General features: G+C 26.5%; 3 protein-coding genes across 5 annotated transcripts; 1 reads left to right on the top strand and 2 right to left on the bottom strand.

Moving 5' to 3' along the window:
• Positions 1-1,481: 1,481 nt before the first annotated feature.
• LOC132927635 (U6 snRNA-associated Sm-like protein LSm2) lies at positions 1,482-3,689 on the bottom strand. Its single transcript, XM_060992216.1, has 4 exons — positions 3,462-3,689; positions 1,993-2,060; positions 1,821-1,911; positions 1,482-1,759 (listed from the first exon to the last, which is right to left on the bottom strand). Exons 1-4 carry the CDS (start codon positions 3,462-3,464, stop codon positions 1,640-1,642), a joined length of 282 nt encoding a protein of 93 aa, XP_060848199.1. The 5' UTR covers positions 3,465-3,689; the 3' UTR covers positions 1,482-1,639.
• A 12-nt stretch (positions 3,690-3,701) lies between these two features.
• LOC132927634 (uncharacterized) lies at positions 3,702-6,548 on the top strand. Its single transcript, XM_060992215.1, is given in 5 exon segments — positions 3,702-4,254; positions 4,597-4,699; positions 5,112-5,206; positions 5,656-6,141; positions 6,144-6,548. Coding segments are annotated over 5 exon segments (918 nt in total). The 5' UTR covers positions 3,702-4,160; the 3' UTR covers positions 6,284-6,548.
• Positions 6,549-6,683: 135 nt separating this feature from the next.
• On the bottom strand, positions 6,684-8,989 carry LOC132927632 (putative nuclease HARBI1). Of its 3 annotated transcripts, none has more exons than XM_060992212.1 (7): positions 8,652-8,989; positions 8,427-8,551; positions 8,196-8,320; positions 7,964-8,112; positions 7,571-7,881; positions 7,013-7,231; positions 6,684-6,927 (listed from the first exon to the last, which is right to left on the bottom strand). In XM_060992212.1, exons 1-7 carry the CDS (start codon positions 8,859-8,861, stop codon positions 6,912-6,914), a joined length of 1,155 nt encoding a protein of 384 aa, XP_060848195.1. In that variant the 5' UTR covers positions 8,862-8,989; the 3' UTR covers positions 6,684-6,911. The 3 variants fall into 3 exon arrangements, with proteins under 3 accessions (XP_060848195.1, XP_060848196.1, XP_060848197.1); XM_060992213.1 differs by having other exon boundaries at positions 6,688-6,927; positions 8,427-8,568; positions 8,652-8,782; XM_060992214.1 differs by lacking the exon at positions 8,427-8,551 and having other exon boundaries at positions 6,689-6,927; positions 8,652-8,850.
• Between the last annotated feature and the right edge of the window lie 13,365 nt (positions 8,990-22,354).

Below are 22,354 nucleotides of genomic sequence, written 5' to 3'. Positions count from 1 at the left end.
TGTGTAAACTAATGCAATCAGAGAAAGTAACTGAGAATTTATACTCACACAATATTCATGAAAAGAAGATAATGTTTAAATTGATGTCATTAAATATGAATTGACAATTGTCCAATCCTTAACCCTAATACATTCAATTTAACAAACAAGAAATTTTATTGTTAAATAAAGAATTTGTTATAAATTTATAATTAATGTGATGGAATTTCATACCATAATTCAGGAGTCACCATCTAGTTGAACACGGACACATTTTTATGGACCCTAGTTGTTGTATAATTATTAAATATATAATAATATCATTTTCACTTTTTTATAACAAAATTATGAATAAAAACATTTATTTCAGACTGTGGGAAGTTTGGTAAGTTTTAAAACAGACCCTCATAGAAATCAGTTGATGACCTCATCCTAATTGATCAATAAACTGAGGTTAAGTAATACTAGTTTACAAATAAACAAGTATTATAATTTATAAGAACACATAAATATATAATGTTAATGTTAAAATAATTAAAAAGCAAAATTAAATCAAGTCTTACTAATTCAAAAATAAATATTTACTTAATTTATAGTTTTTTGTCTTTAAAAATGCTACTTACTCAATAAATCATTAAAAAATAAAATAAAAATAAATTACAAAAAACATGGTGGTATTGATTGTAAATACTATTATAAATTGAAATCAAAGATAATAGGTATTATATTTTACAAAATCCAATGTAAAATATAGTAAATTAAATTAAAGTATAAAATGTTAAAAGTATTATTTTTAAATTAATATTAAATTATTTTTTAATTATATTTATATTCTATACATACAATTGGCATAAGATAGTTGTATTTTGGTAAAAAACACAGGTGATTTGAATTTTCATATGTAAATACATTTAAATTGAAAGTACCTTTGCTAACTTAAGTATTTATTATTTATTTGTTTCCATGACATAGACATTAAATTGCTAATCTAACTAGGTCACCAAATTTTTAAAAAATTTTATTTTAAAATAGATATAATATACTCGATTTCAAAATAAAATACACTAATTTTCTTTTGAAACTGAGCATAGATTATATTAAACATTGATATATATGATCTATATAGTTATAGAATTCAATTCCATAGTACTTATATAGTGAAAACAACTAATAATTAATGTTTATCTCTGAAAGGCATTAAAAGTTAACATTTTTGTATCGGTAATCTTTAAAATAGTAATACTATTCATATCTTTAATGAACTTTATTTTTTCACTGCATATAACTAATACTTAATTTTAAAATTTAATCCAGGATAATAAATGCATTATTACTTTCATTAAATATTTATTGCAAATAATTTACAATGAACAGAAAATTATATTTACTAGTAAAAGTATTCCAGTTCTTTTGTGCCATACTTGCCCAATTTTACTAAAGAATTGTAAAAAAAAAATGTTTTAATAAAGTCATGTATGGGTTTATGACAGGTAATACAAATATTAAATTAAAATGCATTAATGTATTTTATAGGATATAGTAACTTCTGTAAATAAATTATAGGATTCAAGTGGTACTTATTAAGTTAAATATAAATAAATTAAATCATTTTTAACTTCTTAAATGAAAAATTTTAATGACAAATTAAATGTTAAACATTTTATCGAATGATAGTTTCCTTGCGAGCAGCATCTTGTAACAATTGTGTATCAACGTAATTAATTGGAAGTTGTACATATCGAACAACTGAACCTCTGATGAATGATTCTGATACATAATTCTAAAAAAATATGAATAAAACTGTATATTTATATTTTTACCATTTAATTTCAAATAATTACCATGTATGGATATTTTTCTGAATCACTGATACTGATTTCTGTAAGTTTGATATTTAAAAATTGATCAACGGAATGCAATTTTCCAGTGACACTAATAAAAACATTTAAAATTATAAATAACTTGATTTCATAATTTTTAGTCTCTGGTGACATACAAAATGCTATTACTTACCACATATCATTCTTAAGTTCAACTACAACTTCATGCCCCACAAGTGTTTTAAAAAATGAGTAGAATAACTGTGAACAAAAAAATATGTTTTCTAACAAATATTAAATTTTACAACAGTACCTACCTACCTACAAATTAGTAATAGCAACTGTAATTAAAAATATATTTTTAACTTATTGTGCTATTTTCTATACTACATAGTTACTCCCCAGACACATCAATTTACTTTAGGACATGCATTAGGGAACTATTAATAAATATATATTAATTCGCCAAACTAAAAATCACGGTGAAAACTTAGTAGATTCAAGTATTGGTACTCAATAATAATCGTTTAAATCATTTTGGAGATTTGTTATATTAAATTAGTACAGCAATAAATTACAATAACTTATGAAACCTCTTCATTCCTAGAAAATTTGTTAAAGGAGCTAAAAGTGGTAGCGACCATGTCATTCCTTAAACACAAAAATATGTAACGAGGTTATACTGAGTTAAAGACAACTTTTCGTGTGTAAAGCAATCAAATTGTTAGTTTAGCTAAGTAATTGATTAGATAAATCACATGTTAATATAATATTAAATTAATTTATACATGACACATTTAACTGGTATTTCAGTGGATCTAGTGGGGTATCTACACAAAAAAGAGGCAAAATATTTTATATATACCTAAAATCATATAAATTATACTTTTAGTCACCAAAATTATACTGTGAACTTTCAAAAGTGTTTAACGCCTCAAGTCAACTGCCTCTGTTGCTCATGCGATGGTTACGCCACTGCATGGATCACACCTTTAACAATACTGTAGTAAAATTAAAAGTAATGTGTTATTGTTAAAAAAATGTTTTTTCCAACATATCGAGTATACTAAATTACTAAACTAATAAAATAGTATATCAGATGGATAGGTAAGTAATTGTCTTTCTTTGATTTACTAAGTACAGAATAAAGAGAATTGCTAAACAACTTAATTTTATAGCAATATTTGATTTTCAAATTAAGAATATGATTCTGAAATAAACATTGTGACCACATTTCTTAACATTTCATACAGATATTTAATATTTTATGGTAGTTTTGGAAAGATAAACCTCTTTAAGAAACTATTGAGTGGCCAACAAACTACTAGTTTAAATTACTAATAGACTCTCGATTTCTAGATTAATGGTGGATTCATAGGTGCCACATAATTTTCACAAAAAAATTAAATTTTTAAATAAAATAGGCAACTTATTATTGTTGAATGTTCATATTAGTTTGGTACATGAAGCAAAAATAAAAATTATAGTTTAGGGGTAGGCCATACACATCTACTTTCACAAGTTTACAATACCTAATTCAGTACTTCTTGACAAATCAAACATATGAATATTATGAATGAATAAAGATTTAAGATCCCCTTTCGGTATTTGAAATTTATCAGAAATTAATGCACACATCAAATGCACAAATAAATCACTTACCATTTTCGAAGTAAAGTAGACGATTCTATTCTTAAGATATCGCAAATGACAATACAACAATGCAGACTTATATTATTTGATACCGACAAATATATCAACAATAATTAGTTTTGTTGAATAAAATAAGGTACCTATTTGTATCGAGCCGAACCAACTGGTTTAACTAATAAATAATTACAAATAAACGACGTTACAATATTACAACATAAACGGATCAACAGCCAATGCAATTCTGTTATCTAAATAATGTAAAATATTATGCAATATTATTGTTGTTAACGCTGCCGGGTGGATAGAAAAATGCAGCGTACAGTGATGCAGTTTTCCCACTTGCGAAACGATATTATTGTCATAGTATTATGGGACACGGGTAATACGCCATAATATTCCGTGTGTTCCTTAACTCAGCCGATTGGTCAGCAGCTGGAATCGAGTGTTCCTAAATTCAGCACTTCTACAATCCGCTGGAGGGGAGGTAACTCAGCGGATTGCTCTATCAGGAATCAAGTATTTTACGGATGAACTGTAATGAAACCCGATGGATTTAATAACATTTATTCGCGCCAAAATTAGGTTCATTGAATTTGTGATAAACAAATAACTAATAAGGTATTCTTGAATAAAATTGTTGCGATTTCATTCTCACGTCTCTTTTAGTCGTCAACTGTAAAAAAAATCAATACCTTGAAATCAAGTAAAATGGATAACAGTATTGAAATGACTTTAACACATGACGAAAATATATATTTCAAATACTTTGATATAAACACAATGTGTTTGTCGTTTGACCATAGTAAGTACTACTTAACTTGAAGTATTATTAGTGACCAGTGGTCTATTGTCCTAACTTTTCTAGATTTCTAGATAAGATATCTAATTGCCAGTGTTGGGTAGTAACGTAACATGCGTTACTCGTTACTGTAACATAGTTACAATTTTCAGTAACGTTATGGTAACTTCGTTACTATTATTTTTGGATAACGACAAGAGTAACGACATTAATTATTTAGAAGTATCTTACCAGAAGAACGCATTACATTATAAATTTATTTATGTTTTTATGTTTTAATTTTTTTGGGGGGATATATATCTTGGTTTTACGAGCAATTACTGCTAATTGCTATATTTTAATTAGATCTGGACGAAGATACATTGGCTAACAATATAACTGATATATTAAAAAAGGACTGTGTTCAATTTCAAAAAAACCAAAAAGTTGGTGTAGAAATACCTGAATGGTAAGCTTAGTTACAGCATAATTTTTTTAAATTATTAATTTGATTGTTCGAAATAACTAGTTAGAAATTGTAATGCATTAGGGATGACCATTAAACATTTATTAATTATAACATAAGTCCTTTATTTTTTTTAAATTATCTTGGCATTGTAGTCAATTAATTTTTAGATCTATAAAAATTAAAATGTTAAACACCACATTATTCTATATACAATAAATTGATAATAATAATTATTAATATTTTGTAGATAACTTGTAGGTAATATAATAATAATCTTAATTATATTTTAGAATATTTGGTTTTTTAAAAATGTATTTGCATTTCTATACTTACTTTTATTTTTAAACATAAATTAATTGAGAGTATAATTATTTAATATGTTGCACATTAATTAAAAAAATTAACTTTTAAGGGGTATGAAATATGATGTCATTTTGAAAAGTAATTCAACTGATAGTACAGAATCTAATAATACGACAAGTAACATCACAATATCCTCAAAACAAGGTTTGTGCAATTTATCTTAAACATAAATACATCTAACATCAGTGGCATGGCGACCTTCATAAACTTATGAGGCATTTATTTTTTTATTTTATTTTTATTGTCAGAGCCACTAACCACCACAGTTATAACTTATGTATTTACATTTTAAGTATATTAACTGGGAAAAATTTGCTTAAATTACATATACATATACATATATATATATATATATATATATATATATATATATATATTTATTTATTTATCAAAATATGTCGTTTAACAATTTTCATATAGGTATTCGTATATTTAAAAAGTTAAAGAGGGGGGGGGGTTGAACACCCAAAACCCCACCATGTGTACTCCACTGTGAGACATATACCTCAAATAAAAACCTTTGCCACGCCACTGTCTACCATCATACTCATTTAACAAAAATATAAATTACTTTTTGGTTGTTCAATTGATAGTTCATGATGGACATTTTGATGTTCAAAATTGTATGCCAGAAACAAAAATTTGGACAGCAAAAGCAATCAAATTGCTGATTGAAAACAGGGGTGATCTTGATAATGAATTTAATAGCAATAAAAAAAACCACAAAATTTGGGAAAAAATTTCTAATATTTTAAAAGAAAATGGTATTGCAGTGTCTGGACCAAACTGTAATATTAAATTCCGAAACTTAATGGCTACATTTAGGGACAATGTACAAAGAGCCAATAAGTCTGGTGAAGGGGCTATAAATTGGGAATATTATGTTATAATGAAACAGTATTTTGGGAAAAAGGATTCTGTTACTCCTAATCAGAATACATTATTAGAAAGTAACCTACCGAATTCCAGTAAAATGAATTTGAAAAAATCAGATGAACATACCAAACCACAACGTTCTCAACTATTAGATTACATTGGCGAAGAAATTAACTCTGATGAAGATAATATAGTACCAAAAAGGAAAAAAAAAAAAATTTCCAAGAGGTTTTATTAGAGGAAATGAAGGAGGATCGGAAGTCAAGAGACAGTTTTCAAAGCAAACTTGAAAATTTTATGGACAAGCTTATTCAAATTGAAACTGCTAAACTGGAAAAAAAATAATTTTAATCAATTAATAATATTATTACTACTACAATATTAATGATACATTAGTGATGTATTATTAAGCTAAAAGTTATTTTGTTTTTTTTTTCAATCTCATGTAAAGGTTAAGTTATATTGTTTTGTTTTGTTTTTCTAAGTCATGTATGATGACTGTATTATTTATGTAAAGCTAAAAGTTATTTTGTTTTTTTTTTCAAACTCATTTAAAGCTAAAGTTATGTTGTTTTGTTTTTAACATTTTAATAAGATATATGGGCAAAGTTCCTTGTACGTTTATTAATTCATTTAAAGTTTTCTAATATATTAAGTTTTTTATTATTAAAAGTTAAAACATGTGTATATTAATTTTTATTATTATTATAATACAAAATGAACATATAAAAACAAATATCTACCTAGTTATTATTGTCACATCAATCCACAAAACACATTGCAAAACTTTATTTAAATGATTTAATTATAAAAAACTATTAAATTAATTAGGTAAATTAAGTTATAAAAAAATATGTACATAAAAATAAAAATTGTTAAGATGTCCAACTTCGACAAATTTAATAATCGAAAAATATTTTAAAACAAATTTAGTAATGAAAGTTCTACAATAAGTTCCTTATATCTTGCAAATTTAATCTCCATAGAACCTGAAACAAAGGATAATTTTCCTGTATTGAAAAGTTGATATTAGGCATTATTATCATTTATGACAAATTTGTTGGTTAAATTTACCTATCTGCAAGTTCATTTCTTTTATCAACCCCATTTCTTTGATTAATTGCTAATGAAACACTACATTCATGATTGTTTTCATCTGTAAATTCTGTTAAATCTGTATTATGATCATCATTTATCTCTATCCAATCATTATTTTGTAATGCTAAATTATGTAATATGCAAGCACTTGTCACTGTAAGGCTCATCAGTTCAATCGACTTGGCTTCTAACACCCTAAAACATTACGCGTAATATTCTAATAAAAAAGGTAAGACAATAATTTTAATTATTTATAATATTACTTTCTTTCTCCTCTATAACCATATTCAAAGACTGAGATTTTTTTGCAAAACAAATTTTTATTTAATATATATATATACTATAAATTACTTAAGGTGTATAAGTCCTTATGAAAACTAGTTATTGTATTGGGTGATTTGTATATAAATAATAAATTACAATTTCTAGGTATTTGTTTTGCTAACAAAAAGATTATTTTGTTAAAAAAATTCTTAGTACCTTTAACTGTTGCTGTAAATTATTTTTGACTAAACATAAAATATATTTATTTACTTAAGTCTTCGGAAACGGCCAAGTAACAACCCAAAAGCTTGTTCAATTACTACTCTGGTAGAACTCAACCTTCTATTAAATAGCTTTTCCTTTTCTGACAAAATATGTGTAGCTTTGTAAGGAACCATGAGATTTTCTAACAAAGGAAATGCTGAGTCTCCGAGGATATGTAGGTTTTTAGAAATTATCTCTTGAGGACTATTTATTAATATGTGTCCTAAAGATGAATTTTTGAAGACCCTCGCATCATGGGAACTTCCTGGCCAACCAGAGAAAATATATGTAAATTCCAACCGAGCATTACATACAGCCTAAGAAATAAGGACAAAATAATATTATTAAGAATAAAAAAAAAACAAAACCATGATACCAAAGTATTTTTCAGATATTTACCAGAAGAACAATTGATTGGAACATTTTACGATTGGTATAATCAGATCTTTTGTCTCTTGGTGCATGTATGCGTATGTGACAACCATCAATACATCCAATTGTGTTCGGCATATAATTATATCTCAAACTTCTAAAATCTTTTATTGTTGCTAAATGTATATAGATATTTATATATAAATGTACACAAAAGTATAATGAAATTTAAATAATTAAATATATATAGCTTACATACCGGCTTCAGAACTTCCCTTGGGCAATATAACAAAATCATTAAGTAGTTTTGAAAAAACTCGAATAAATTTATGAATTGTTCGACAGGCAAGACCTCTGCTTAAATTAAAACGATCTCCAATTTGACTAAAAATAAATACAAATTTAACCTTGTGATACATGGTAATAATAAAAAATAATAATAGTTCAAAAACTGATTGTTCCAAAACAAAACATAGACAAATTTAACTACCGAAAGGTTTCTGTATTGCTCAAATACCATACAGTCATCAATGTTCCCTTTTTATAGTCCACTGAAGTCCTTCCAACTTGAGATTTTAGTGAAATATATAAAGGTTTCACTTTGCACATAAGAATCTATATATTTTATTTTTCTATTATTGTAAATAATAAAATAGTATTTGGTATTATAGAATAAAATATTATTACATAGTATTATATTTAATAATTTGCTTACTTCAACTGAACTTCTTGTAAGTCTAAAATGACATTTGAAGTCAATGTCATCATATAGACTTGTAATTAACATAAAATTTGTTATACGCACTTTTGATGTTTTCAAAAAATGACTAAGAAGCAGTTTTTTTTTTGAATCCAAAGATTCATTTAAACACTTAAGGTGGTTTAAACCGAATAACAAAACAAATTTGGATAAATTATTGTCCATTTTTTTATAATTCAAATAAGTAATTATTAAGTTTTAAAAAAACTGTTATAATTACCTATTACACAAATACACAATTGACAATCTTGCATGATAACTGATAATGATAACATAATATAGTGGTTGATGGCGGTCAAACGTATTAACCAACTTGTTATAACGCAAAGACCCAAAAAGGTGTTCCTAAACTCCAATCAATCCGCTGGATAAGCCGGTGGATTGGGTGATGAATTTAGGAACACACGGATTATTATTATTATATAATCCTAATAATCACGGTCAGCAATCGGCCTTTCTTGCACAACTGCGGGTGTACCTATTTATTTGGCATGCAACATAATTGATCACAGGTGGTAGGTATTATAATATATTATATCATTATGATTTATCAGCAATATCGACCGATGTAAACAAATATTTAATATTAATGTATAGGTACTTATAAAAATTGTTTAAGAAATAATACAAATGTCAAATTCATATGATTAACTATTTACAGTGGTGTTTTTATATAGATAGATTGATTTGATACACATAATATTATAATTTATAGGTACTGACACCATCTACTGGAACTGGGTAATTTAATTCACTAGGTACGCAATAGTATACAGCATAGTTCGTTGTTTAGGACCAGGGATACGGAATTAACGATTGAAGGAATTGTCTAAATAATACCATACGATTTATATACAAACATGTTACATAAAAGTTTTATTAACTTAAAACAAATAAAATAATAAATAAATTTGTAATTTACGACTCGATAATACTTACTGTAGTTATCGCTGCTGCCTCAAATCTACGTTTTCCACTAAACTAAATTGTGTTATTGTGACATTGTCGACAAGTCTGACTACCCCACAATATTAACATTTACGTACCTAATCGAAAAAATTATTTACTTTGTGCAAGTAGATTTGCTTAACAAAACTTACTTAAACGGCTAAACATATTAAAAACACCTACTAATTTATAGAATGTAAATAAAAAACTATTTTTAATTTTCATAAACACCTATAAATAATTTTGTATACTTATGTTTTAATTTCGAGTACCTATTCGAGAAAATGTATTGATGGACTGTTTTAACTGATCTATTTTCGTCAGACTCGTTCAAGAATCTACTGTCAGTGTGTAATAAATAAGTACATTCTTGCAAAGCGAATGTGGTTGCTTCTCGATTTATTTTTTAATTTAGAAGTTGGTGGATGCTGAATATGATAGGGGGAAAAACAATAATTAAAATATTAGTACTTGTAAATTGTAATTATAACTAAAATTGAGGCCCGAAATTAAATTCCCTAAAAACTATAAAAATATGTTTTAAAAAATGCCTTTTCGGTTTATTACATACCCCATATTATATACATATATATTATTGAATACTGTAATATACTATTATACCTATACAATATACCAAATCATGTTACTTCCAAAGAAGTATTTAAATACTAATTAACTCAAACAACTTTTAAGATGTTATTATATAGTCTGGGCTCTGGGCTATGATAGCTTTTTTATTCTTAGTTTCTAGATTCTGTTACATAAAGTTCAAAGTTTGATGAGATATTCATATTAAATATTTTAATATATATCAATTTATTTTTGTTATTTTGTTATTATTTAATAATCAATATTAATCCTATAAAATCGGAACAGTCTTTAAATATATCTACTAAAAATATGACTAGGTATATTAAAACATTTAAAACTATATCAAACATAATAATCAGGGTCGGTAGATAGTTTAAAGTACATAAAATTACATAAATATACGTTATAATATACAATAAAAAAGAGATTTATTAATTTATAATTTTTTAATCGCTTACAAATTATTATAGGTAGTTACTTAAGTAATATTATATTATACCTATATATTATCGGATTATCGCCATGATATATTTACTTAATCAGTTAATCTATACATTTACAATTTACTTGACAACAGTTTTAAAACATAATTACCGAAATATAATTTCATAAAATATGACCAATTTTGATTTAAAAACAGTTGAAAATGCAAAACATCTCAAAAAGTACAAAAAAGCACTAAAATTCATAAAAATCGCAAAATATGCAAAATAAAATTTTTAATATGAGTTTTCTGTGTCAAGAAACACATTTTTATCTTACTCTGTTATTTCTTAAGCATCTCATAAGAAATATGCAAATGCTATAAAATCCCAACCCTGATAATAATATACTAAGTACTTACTAAAATACTAAAATAACATACCTATCATGAACTCTTGCGGAATTACAAATTATAATATTCATAATTTAAATTTAAACGGGAATAGATATTTAATTAATTATTTTAAGATGTATTGAGACTATTGAGTAAAATCAACAAATTGCAATAAAATATATTTATTTAAGAATATTATTATTAATATTTATCTGTTATTTAATAATTGTTTTTATACGAATATATTAAATAACAATTACAACTGTAATGAAATAAATAATAATATTGATAATAAAAGTTGTTGGGTAAAATCGATCAATTTGAGAGTACACTCCGGATTACATTCCGCCGGGGCTAAGTCATCAAAATTAGCCATTTTATTTATTTTTTGAAATTGTACTACCTAATTATTGGAAAAAAATTATAAAAATAATGAAACTCGGAAGATGATCCGTGGCATTAAAACGAGATGTGATTAAAAAAATTACATGATTTATACAGATTTTACTATTTTAGACCCACACTTTTAGAAGTCGCATGACTTTTCATACTCTTATCTGTCGTACGAAATTCAAAAATAGAAAAAAAATCGACATTTTCAATGTCTAATTGTCGTATACGAGTAATACGACTAATAAATTGCGCTGTTCAAGAATCGACCCCCTGGGCCTGGGGTTTCAAACGGGTTACGCGGCATTCGCCGATCCTCGAAGGGTACGACGCCGCGGTCGTCGCACACACCGGACTCGATGAACATTTAATACCGAAACACTAATTATACTAATTATATTAGTGTAGTAGAAGACAAGTTTGGTGTCCGCAGTACCAGGGTCGCATGTATTCACTACTTCAGTTTTAACGTTGTCGGCGCGTAACAGCAATAATCGTAGTTTAACACTCACACGAACATGACTATCGTTGCATACGACCCTGTTACATATATTTCAATTTTTCGCATCTTAAACGGTTAAAACGCGTATTGGAAACCACAATGTCTCCACAATGTTTCTACAACATCACAAGAATGTTTCAAAACGTACGTTTCGCGACTGACTGATTCATATTATTCATATATTATTAATATATATTATTGCTCATAAACAAGTTATAATAACAAGTTATTCTACATAAATATACCTAGTTTGTAACTTATTTTAAAATTTTACTTTTTCTATTTTACATATTTTCACGACATTTACTGCAGATTATATGGAATATTGTATATTATATTAGGTTATATTACCATATTAAGTTTATAGTAATAATTAGAATAAATACGTGTTTTTTTTATAACATAATAATAATATTGTTATAGTTTATTAGAAAAATGATGCCAAGAACTTTATTATATTTTCCAATTACCTTTATCGTTTCATAGTATACAAATTATTTTATAATACGCTTTACTTTTACAATTATTTATATGATTAATTTTATAACTAGCAAGGAAAACAAAAAATAAAATAATGGCGGGCAAGTGGCATTTGAACTTTAAATGCTTAAAAACAAAAATTGTGACGAACGATTTTGGATTTTTTTTTTTACTACGATAAATATAACTTATAATAAATCTTGTATTCAATTTTAAAGATTTTTTGAATAGCCAAATTTTTTTTATAGACATTTCAAAAAAAAGAAAACTTAGAAAAATCAAAAATTTCAAATAGCTTAAAAATTTAATCGTAAATAGATAACGCTAATATAAACATTTGGTGAAAATTTTAAGTATTTACAATGATTCGTTTTTGAGTTACAGCCAGACACGTGCACCCCCCCCCCCCCCCCGAATAATTTCGAGTAATGAGGAAAAAATTGTTTTATTATGTTGCGGCACAATTTGTATTGCTATATTTTGTAACCCCCCCCACGAATTTTTTTTTGTTTATTTGCCTGGTTACGGCAAAATAAAAAATTCGATCTTGTCGAAAACTGGTTATGCGTAAAAATTCCCGTTTTTCCATTACTTTTTTAGATTTTTACCTGACCCATTTGAAAACTTCTGGACAATTTTTACTTTCGACCTCCAAAGTACCAACTAGATTCATTTTCCTTTTCAAAGAGGGGCTGAAGTTAAAATTCAAATCACTATTGTCTATTACTACTCCAAAACTTGATGACAGACAGAAAAATAATAATAATAAAAAAAACATACATCATTATAAAATCAATACATTCACAGGAATCACGAAATCACAGACATCACAGATATCACAGAAATACGTTCAGAATCTAAAACTAGTAAAACTTATAGTAAAAAAACTATAGTATAAAACTAAAACTATAGCTATATAACTAAGTATAACTCTACAGTACAAATATACTTCTGTGTCATAAAAAAAATACCTCAACTGTAGTGTAGTATGAGACAATTTTGGAGTTACCAGTACCAGGGTCGCATGGTTAGTCATTACTCACTACTCCAATGTTGTCGTTTGCGGCGCGTAGCAGCAATACGCCAATAATACCTACTCGTAGTTAAACAGTCATGACTCATGAATATGACTATATATATTTATATATATTTATTACATATATTTCAATTTTTCGCATCTTAAACGGTTTTCTTAAAACGCGTATTCGAAACGTCTCCACAATGTTACAACAACATCACAAGAATGTTTCAAAACGTATGACGTTTCGCGACTGACTGGTTCATATTATTTTATAGGTATTATATTCATAATGTTCATTAGCAGCTCTACATAAATATTATGAGCTTGTAACTTATTTTAAAATTTTACTTTTTGTAAATATTTTATATATTTTCACTGTATATTATGATGGAATATTGTGCTAAATATAGTGCATAATTAGAAATCCGTGTTTTTTTTTATAACTTAATATTGTTGTAATGTATCTTTTTCTTAGTATACAAATTATTTTATAATACGTTTTACTTTTACAATTATTTATATGATTAATTTTATGACTTATTGACTTGCAAGGAAAACAAAATGTAAAAAACTTTCATAATACCCGAATTCAGTTATGTTACAACAATTCATTTTTTAGTAGTGTGATAAAAATAATTGAAACGAAAAATTAAGTGAGTATGTTATTAAACAGATCATGCCTAACCTAGTTTCCATCTTCCATATATACCTTTTTCATATGTCATACATATTACATGGACAAAGTTCGTACATTTTTAGTTTTGTTTTTGAATACGCTGTGTTGTTTGTATAAACAGTATTCAAAACTTTACAAGAAACATAAGAGAAAAAAAAAATGAAATCCAAACTTAAACATTTTTACACATTAAAATAATTTGAGAATAAAATGAACTATTTACTAAAATACCCCAACGTTAAGAGTTTTAAAGCATCTATTGATCAACACAATACCCAGCAAATAAAATACTGTACATAATTAACTTTGACTTGTACTCATTTCTTTAATGTTATACCTGACAGTCAAGACTCAAGGAATTTGTCGTTTAAAAAACAAAAAATAGAAAATTCACAGAAACTTATTCTCAAAAATCTAGTTGATGAATTTTTAGTAAACTTGAATTGCTCTCTTGTACTTATCTATCACTATAAAATTAATTTATACATTTTTTTTATTTTAAGTTGATAATGGAAATATTTTTTATTATACTCTTAGTGTTTTTGGTCTTTTGGAATCATAATAACAATCTAACAAAGTTTGAGCTAATCCCCAGTTTTTATTTCACTTTGTCATTGTCATAATAATTTTAAAATAAATAATATTTGAACCTATAACTTCAAGTATTAAGGCCATAAGGATCACAAATTTTATTATTAATTCTCATTTACAAAGAGTAAATAGAAAATATAATTCTTAGTAAAAATAATGTTAATTAATCAGTATAGTTCTAACCATTAAGTTAATATTAATTTATTATGTATAATACAATATCTATAAAATACATTTTATAGATTTTATATTTCAGTTATCATTTTACATTTACTGATACTATACAGAAAAATATATTTCTTTAAGAACATTATGTTAAATTTCTATATGACCGAAAAGAAAAATTAGTAAATAGCAATGAGCCATTTCATATCCTAGTTCAACAACTGATTTAATGACAGGATGTAAATTAATTTCAACAAAATTGCAATAAAAAAAGTAATATGTAAGTATCTATTATAAATATCTATTATTATTATAAACTATATTAGTTTAATATGAACTACATTGAATTACCAATAATGGAACAAATTAATATTATTAATATTACTAACATACCCTACCTAGTTTGACAGTTTCGAAAAAAGAAGAAAACGGTTTAGAGAGTACAGACTCAAGAAACTGAAGAAACATTATCATCAGACTTCACAACACAATAAGTATCGAAGAGTATACGTTCGAAAAGGAACATAAACAATATATTTAGTTTTAAAACTAATCTGTTTATTTAGGTAACATAATTAAGTATTCGGTAATTCAATATATTAAAATTAAATAATAAATATATTCATTAATATTACTATAACATGTTTAATTTAATTTTTATATGATATTGTTTAATGTTTGCAGTTGACACCAAATTGTATTCAATTATTAATAATCAGGATGATACAATTAATCTCCAAGAAAATTTTGATAGGTTTTTCTCATGTTGTCACGAAAATGTATTACCAGTAAATATTAATAAATGCAATACTATCTCTTTTACTAAAAAAAAATATCCCTTAGTTTTTAATTATAAGATTAATAATATTATTATTGACTGAGTAGACTCAGTTAGAGATTTGGGTGTGCTTTTTCCTGTAATTTGTCTTTTAATTCTAATACTAACATAGTCTTTAATAATGCATTTAAAATGCTTGGTTTTATAATAAGGAATACTAGAGAATTTAAAAATATTCAAGTAATAAAAACGCTCTATTGCTCCCTTATTATTAGATCTAATTGGATCATTAATATGGAGTCGAAATTCGGCCGATCAACTGGTTGATAATGTTCAACATAAATTCTTGAAATCAATTGCTTTCCGCTTAAATTTACCGATCTCCAGAAACTTAATGTCATTCGTAGGGTAAGTAATACTATTTGCATTCGGGGTTAGACGTAACTTATCTGACATATTATTGAATCTATAAATATGATATCCTAAATAACAATATTGATTGTCCTGAATTTTTAATTAAGATTGGTATTGTAACCCATAAAGTCATAACTATTCAATTAGAAGCTCGTTTATTTTTTGTGCCTTTAAGAAAAAAATTTGTACCGATTCTTTTTTCCCGAGGGGCTTACGTTATGCAACCTAATTTGTAATGATGTCGATTTTTTTTATGTCTCGTGATTGTATCAGAATGAAAGCTTTGTCTTTATTTTCAAATTGAAACCATTATTATTATATTTTTCAAAATTTGTGTATTTTACCATTTAATTTAACCCAAAACTTATATTGTACCTACTATCTATCTACATATATTATTATTTTTCCTTATGTTTTTGGTTGTCTAGATTATTATTATATCTTCTTTGTTAAAGGGCTTGTCCCGTAAAAATGTTTATAAATAAATAAGTAAATTTATGAATTACCACAACAAAAAGGTTGAGAAACACTTTTATTGTAGAATGGTGGTATTAGTGGTGTAAAGACGTAGTGCTGTGTGAACTTGACCTTCTCATCCATCTCCCACAACATTTTTTCGAACTTCTTTTATAATTAATTTATAATTTATATTATATATACACCGATGGACGCCCAGAGATGCAAGACAGAGCATTTCTTTCCTTATTTTAGACTCATAGGTGATACAATGATGGGGTGGGGGGGCTTAGCTCATCTAGTTTTGTCTGTAGCCACCCCCACAGTTTTTTTGTGTTAGTGTTAATACTAGTAGTATAAAAGCAAAGCCTCCACGGGTCGCTAATATAAATTTAGCCTACACAGAAAAATAGCTTTAGTTTCGCCTATGCTTGACTTAGTAGGCTACTTTTGTGTATAGGTACAATTGTACAAATGTATAATGGTGCGTGATGCGCACATGCCGTGACTTATGAGCTCAAATAAAGATGACATACTTAATATCTACATACCTATATCTTAATTCAAATTATAAGAATTTACTTATGTGACCCCAACCACTAATGAATACGCCATTGAGTTAGTACTGAATATGAACGGCTCCAACTAGCGTAAACAAGTACCTATGTTACATTATGTTATGTCAGGTTAATGAGGATATAATGTATACTTGGTTTTTGTTTTATTATTTAATAATTCTCTATGAATTAAAAATATAAAAATATTGTGAACACTAATCACTCTTATACTCTATCCAGAGGCTCGACGAAAATCAGTTCTTCTACACATCCCCTTCGACGCCTATCATCGACCGGTTTGACTATGAGGGGGATAAGTCAGTGGAGAGGCGCAGATAAGGTCGTAATTGGAGGGAGGGTCCAGGAGTCCGGACCACCCACTCTCCCAGAATTTTTTTTTTCAATTACAACCTTGTTATGCGCGCAGAATTGGCGAATTTACTCGTTGGACAGAGTACCTGTGAGGCTGTGAACATAAATATATTCTACTACAGATATCAGTAAGGTATTTATTCTTTCTTCTAGAGAGTGCAGAGATTTTTAATATGATGAACAGATAATGAGATAAATCATACTTTTCATATGATATAATTTCACATAAAATACAAATCTATAAGGGGAAGGAGGTCGCGTTGTATTTGTATATATTATTGTATATTCAAAAACTATTTTATGCTTTTTAGATAAATAAATGGAAAAATTAGATCTTAGGATTGAAAGTAAACATGTTAAGACGTTTAAATAATCTTATTTCAATATCGTCATGATTAATAAAACGTTTAATTTTAATACCCATTTTATTTAATATACGATTTTTTCATATGTTAATCTTATTACTAGAATTAAAAGCTTAGCGTAAATCCATCGCATGCTCATCAAATCATCATGATAAGTTACCTACTTGTCCATTAACAGTAAAAACAACGGATTATAAATGTTTGGGTCTCGGGCGCAGACGTGCAGAAGTGGTAAAATGGAGGGGGATGAGAAGGATACATCCGCATATTATAACCTTTTAAAAAGTATTTATAATAATATTATATATTATTATTTATTAATACTTTTATAAAGAAACTAATGTGATTATTTTTTATAACAAAATTATTATTTTTCTGATTATAAAAACAATAAACTCTGGTATATACTTACTTATTATAAAATAAACTTTACTGTAAAAAAATATATTTATATCATAATTTTTACTAAGGTTTTAGATTTTTTCATTTCTTTTATAGTTAAAAAAATATGTATACATAATGTTAATTGAAAACTTCAATGTTTTAAATTATGTAGTTATTATCTGCAGCCATATCAATGGTTTAATTGGCTACAATATGGCGTTCCTCGTAGAATTGTAAATATAATCCCAAGTACCTATAAGAAGTATTAAATGAACTTGAAAAAGAAATGATGTAGGTATAATTGTTCCCTATCTATATTGATTATTTGTTTTAGTTTTTTATCGACAGATTGAGATAAATTCATACCTATACCTATACCTGGGATTTTAAGGGTTTACTTAAGGTAAATTTATTATCAGATTTTTTAATACCCCCCCTCCCGAAAAAAAGTTCTGTGTATGGCCTTATATAGTGATCTATAATCCTCAAATTCTGTTTTGAATAATTAATGTAATGCGGTTATAGGTTATATACCATTTTTCTAATCAACATTACGGAATATGGAACGCAACGACACTACCAATCGACTCCCCACTACATCCGTCTACAGCCCAAGGCCGGTCTCTCTAACTTCTATTGACTATTACGAATACGGAGTATCATCGAAAAGCAAACAACCGATCGGCGATCACCGTTTTACTCTGCCGTACCGATTTTATCACGTTCGACCGACAAAACCTATATCTTTAATGGGTTGTAAACTTGTAACTTATTGTAATGATATATACATTATGATATATTGATATATCATTACTTAAAATTATAATAAAATGTCAATACAGCTGCACAAATAAAATCGGAAAATAAAATATCTTTAGTTATTAAATAATTTTAGATTAAAGAAAATAAATAGAATATTATTTATACAACTGTATAAACATTAAATAAATTACTATTAATTAACTCGCTCTTAGATTTTGGACAGTAAATAATCATAATCTTTGCAGCTGTATAAACATTAATTATCTAGTACATATTATAACAATTCATTCATGGTATCACGGAAATAAGTAAGGTCCGAAGTCGCAAAGTCGTGTACAAGGCGGCTATCAACATTTATAAAAGCCCACACGACAACCAACACGGGGCTCAGTCATCCAGTAGCTCAACCAATGTTATGTTTTTAACAATTTGTAAATGTTATATGTGTTCATTTTTTATAAGTAAAAATAAATTCAATTTACCGTAATTATCTTCACCGATTTATTCATTTACAACATTCCAATATACCTCTCATTATTTTGGTCAGTCAACTTCAACAGTACTTCAAGTCATACAAGATACAGTTTTCTGCCAGTGGGTTCTTCGAAAGGTAAGTAAAAACTTTACATAACAAACATTCCAATACATTTATTTATTTGGAAGGAAAACCCTCGTACCTATCCCCCGTATTTTATTATATGAAGTGATGAGTTAGAAATACATAATAAATAATTAATATTTAGAGTATTTTCCCATACAATGACTTTACTTCTTATTTTTAACTCATTACATTATGAAGTTATAAACATAAACTTTTTTTCGTCTATTTGTCATTTGCTACTGCACACAATAATAGGGACTACGAGTATATTATTTAAATATTCCGTTTTTTTTGTTTGCCTACCTTAACTGTTCCAATAAAGAATAAAGCATTGCATTTTATATTACTATGAATAATACAATCAACTAATTTTTTTTTTAGCAGTTCAAAATTTTATTAAGAAGTCCCTTTGAGTATGAGGTCCGTGAATTTACTCATGTAGTTCCGCACTGCTTTGAGGTACCTCGTACCTACTGTCTGAAAAATAAAAATATTAGAGTATTCATAGTAATTATAATACAAATATGATTGAAAAAAATTGAGCTACCTATCCACTATCCAGTCGGATGATAGCAATTATTACGTCAATAAAACTTAACGCGAATTCAAATACATATCAATAAATTTCAAAAATACTAAGCCAGTTTGGCTGCGATCTTAAATTCTAGTATTTTCATATAGGTATTTTATATGATTTGTATGAGCTACTCATACGTCTCAGGATAAATGTATAGTGATTGACCATTAAGTGGGTATAAACTTCATCTTTAATAAATCACAAATACATAACTCAATGGGAAAAATTATTAACTATAAACAATAAAATTAACTCTTTTATTATTAATAGGTACTTTTTAAATTTTAATAGTCAATTAATAGTTATTATCGTCAGATATTATACAATCCTTAATATTGTGTTCTTATAATATTTTACTTATGATATTAAAATTTAGAATTATTGACTTAACAATTTCCATATAAAAATGCATTACATGATTCTCAATAGTACTTACTAAAAATGTAAAAGAGTTAAGTAGACAAGTCAATAAAAAAAAAAAAAAAATTGAACCATGTACAAATATAATTTAATTTTAATTAAACTTATATATGTATATATTATATACAATTTTAATTTGTGTACATTGTAAGTATGAACAATAAACATTACTAGTTAAAGTTAGTGATGAGTGAGTAGACTAACTTAAACTGTTATAGTCAGTAATATACTCATTTAAGTTTTGGTTAGGTAAGTGCATAATATACACGATACACCAACAAACAAAATATGTTTGAAGACACTGAACATCCCTCAATGACATTTCTATTTACAATTTGTGATTTTTATGAAAAACATTAATACTTTTTAACATAACTATATTTTATGCAACAGTTGAATTTCTGGTGCAATTGCATATACTTTTATTATGGTGGGTAGATTGTTTTTAGTCATTAATCATTATGCATTACCTACCTATTCCATTAAGCAAAATTATGAATATATTTACTTATATTAAAATAAAAATTAACACAAGAATAAAAAAAGTTACCTATTCAACAAAATATTATGTTATTAATTATTATGTAATGTGACAATAAATCCATGAATTGAGAAGGTTATTGAAATAATCATAACACAGAGGTTTTGGCAGGTTTTTTGAAACTTCTAAAATATGTTCTTCATTAAAACTGTCAGAATTTGAGTTGAATTCACATTTTGAATTATTTTAACTTAAATTTTGAATTAAAACACAATTATAAAAACGACAGTCATTGATGCATGTTTTGTGATACAAGTTTTTACCATAATATTTATAAGACAACAAGTCAATAAACATTAAACTTATAGAATCTACGGTATACAATATTGCTGTGAACATGGTTTATGATTAAAAATTGTATCTATACGCTATGTGCCAAATTTTGAATTCAATAAATTCTAATATTATTTTTACTATAACTTGTATTATAAGTAATAACAGTATATAAAAATTAATACAATAAATATAATGTTTACTATAATTCTATATCATTATTATTATTATTATTATTTGATATCGATAGTGGTGAGGATACTTCCACCACAATCTTATTAAGTTACTAGTTAGGTACCACTTTGGTCATACAATGTCCTGTCCATGCACATATTTCCATAAACTATAATTTTTAATAATTAATTTTTTATATAAAAAAATAACACTAATAATATATTATAGTATAGCAATTTTGTATGTATTATATTATTCTTCATGTTATGACATATTATATCTTCGAATAACGAACAAAGATACATTTATGATTTATGAGTATAGACTACTCTTTTTTTCTATTATTCATCGGACCGACAACAATTCTACAATCTATCGAACCGATAGCACCGCAGATTAAATTAAACTTTGGTCAACTTTATACTTCATTTGAGCTGTGATCCTGTAAGTTCAGCACCCTATATTCACCAAATTATGATACAAAACAACGTTATGTACTTATGTTTAATATTAATGTATATTCTAAAGACAAATGTAGATCATAGACATCTGCATTCTGCAGTAGCCTGTTGCATTCGGCATCCACATATATTATCAATATTATCGATATTATCAATATAAAAATATTATTATTATTATCGTGGTTACGACCGTTATATGAGCAACGAACGTATAGCGTTCTGATCGTTCGGTACAACCGTAACTACCATCATTTTGTGTTATATAATCACACGAGCACGCCAGCATGGGTTTTAGATTACGATCGTTTTCCCGCGGTCTTCAGTCACGAGTCGCGAGTTACG

This window comes from Rhopalosiphum padi, chromosome 3 (assembly GCF_020882245.1).
Source record: "Rhopalosiphum padi isolate XX-2018 chromosome 3, ASM2088224v1, whole genome shotgun sequence".
Lineage (NCBI taxonomy): Eukaryota > Metazoa > Arthropoda > Insecta > Hemiptera > Aphididae > Rhopalosiphum > Rhopalosiphum padi.
The sequence above is the reverse complement of the archived record's forward strand: the minus strand, read 5'-3'. Positions and strand labels throughout refer to the sequence as shown.

Excerpts from the sequence above, each read along its gene's own strand:
- LOC132927632 (XM_060992212.1), bottom strand. The coding sequence starts at position 8,861 with ATGGACAATAATTTATCCAAATTTGTTTTGTTATTCGGTTTAAACCAC. Across the intron at positions 8,321-8,426 it reads AGCAATACAGAAACCTTTCG|TCAAATTGGAGATCGTTTTA; the intron begins GTAGTTAAATTT and ends ATTTATTTTTAG. Across the intron at positions 7,882-7,963 it reads TCCAATCAATTGTTCTTCTG|GCTGTATGTAATGCTCGGTT; the intron begins GTAAATATCTGA and ends CTTATTTCTTAG.
- LOC132927635 (XM_060992216.1), bottom strand. Across the intron at positions 1,912-1,992 it reads GAACTTAAGAATGATATGTG|TGTCACTGGAAAATTGCATT; the intron begins GTAAGTAATAGC and ends TGTTTTTATTAG. Across the intron at positions 1,760-1,820 it reads CAGAAAAATATCCATACATG|AATTATGTATCAGAATCATT; the intron begins GTAATTATTTGA and ends ATATTTTTTTAG.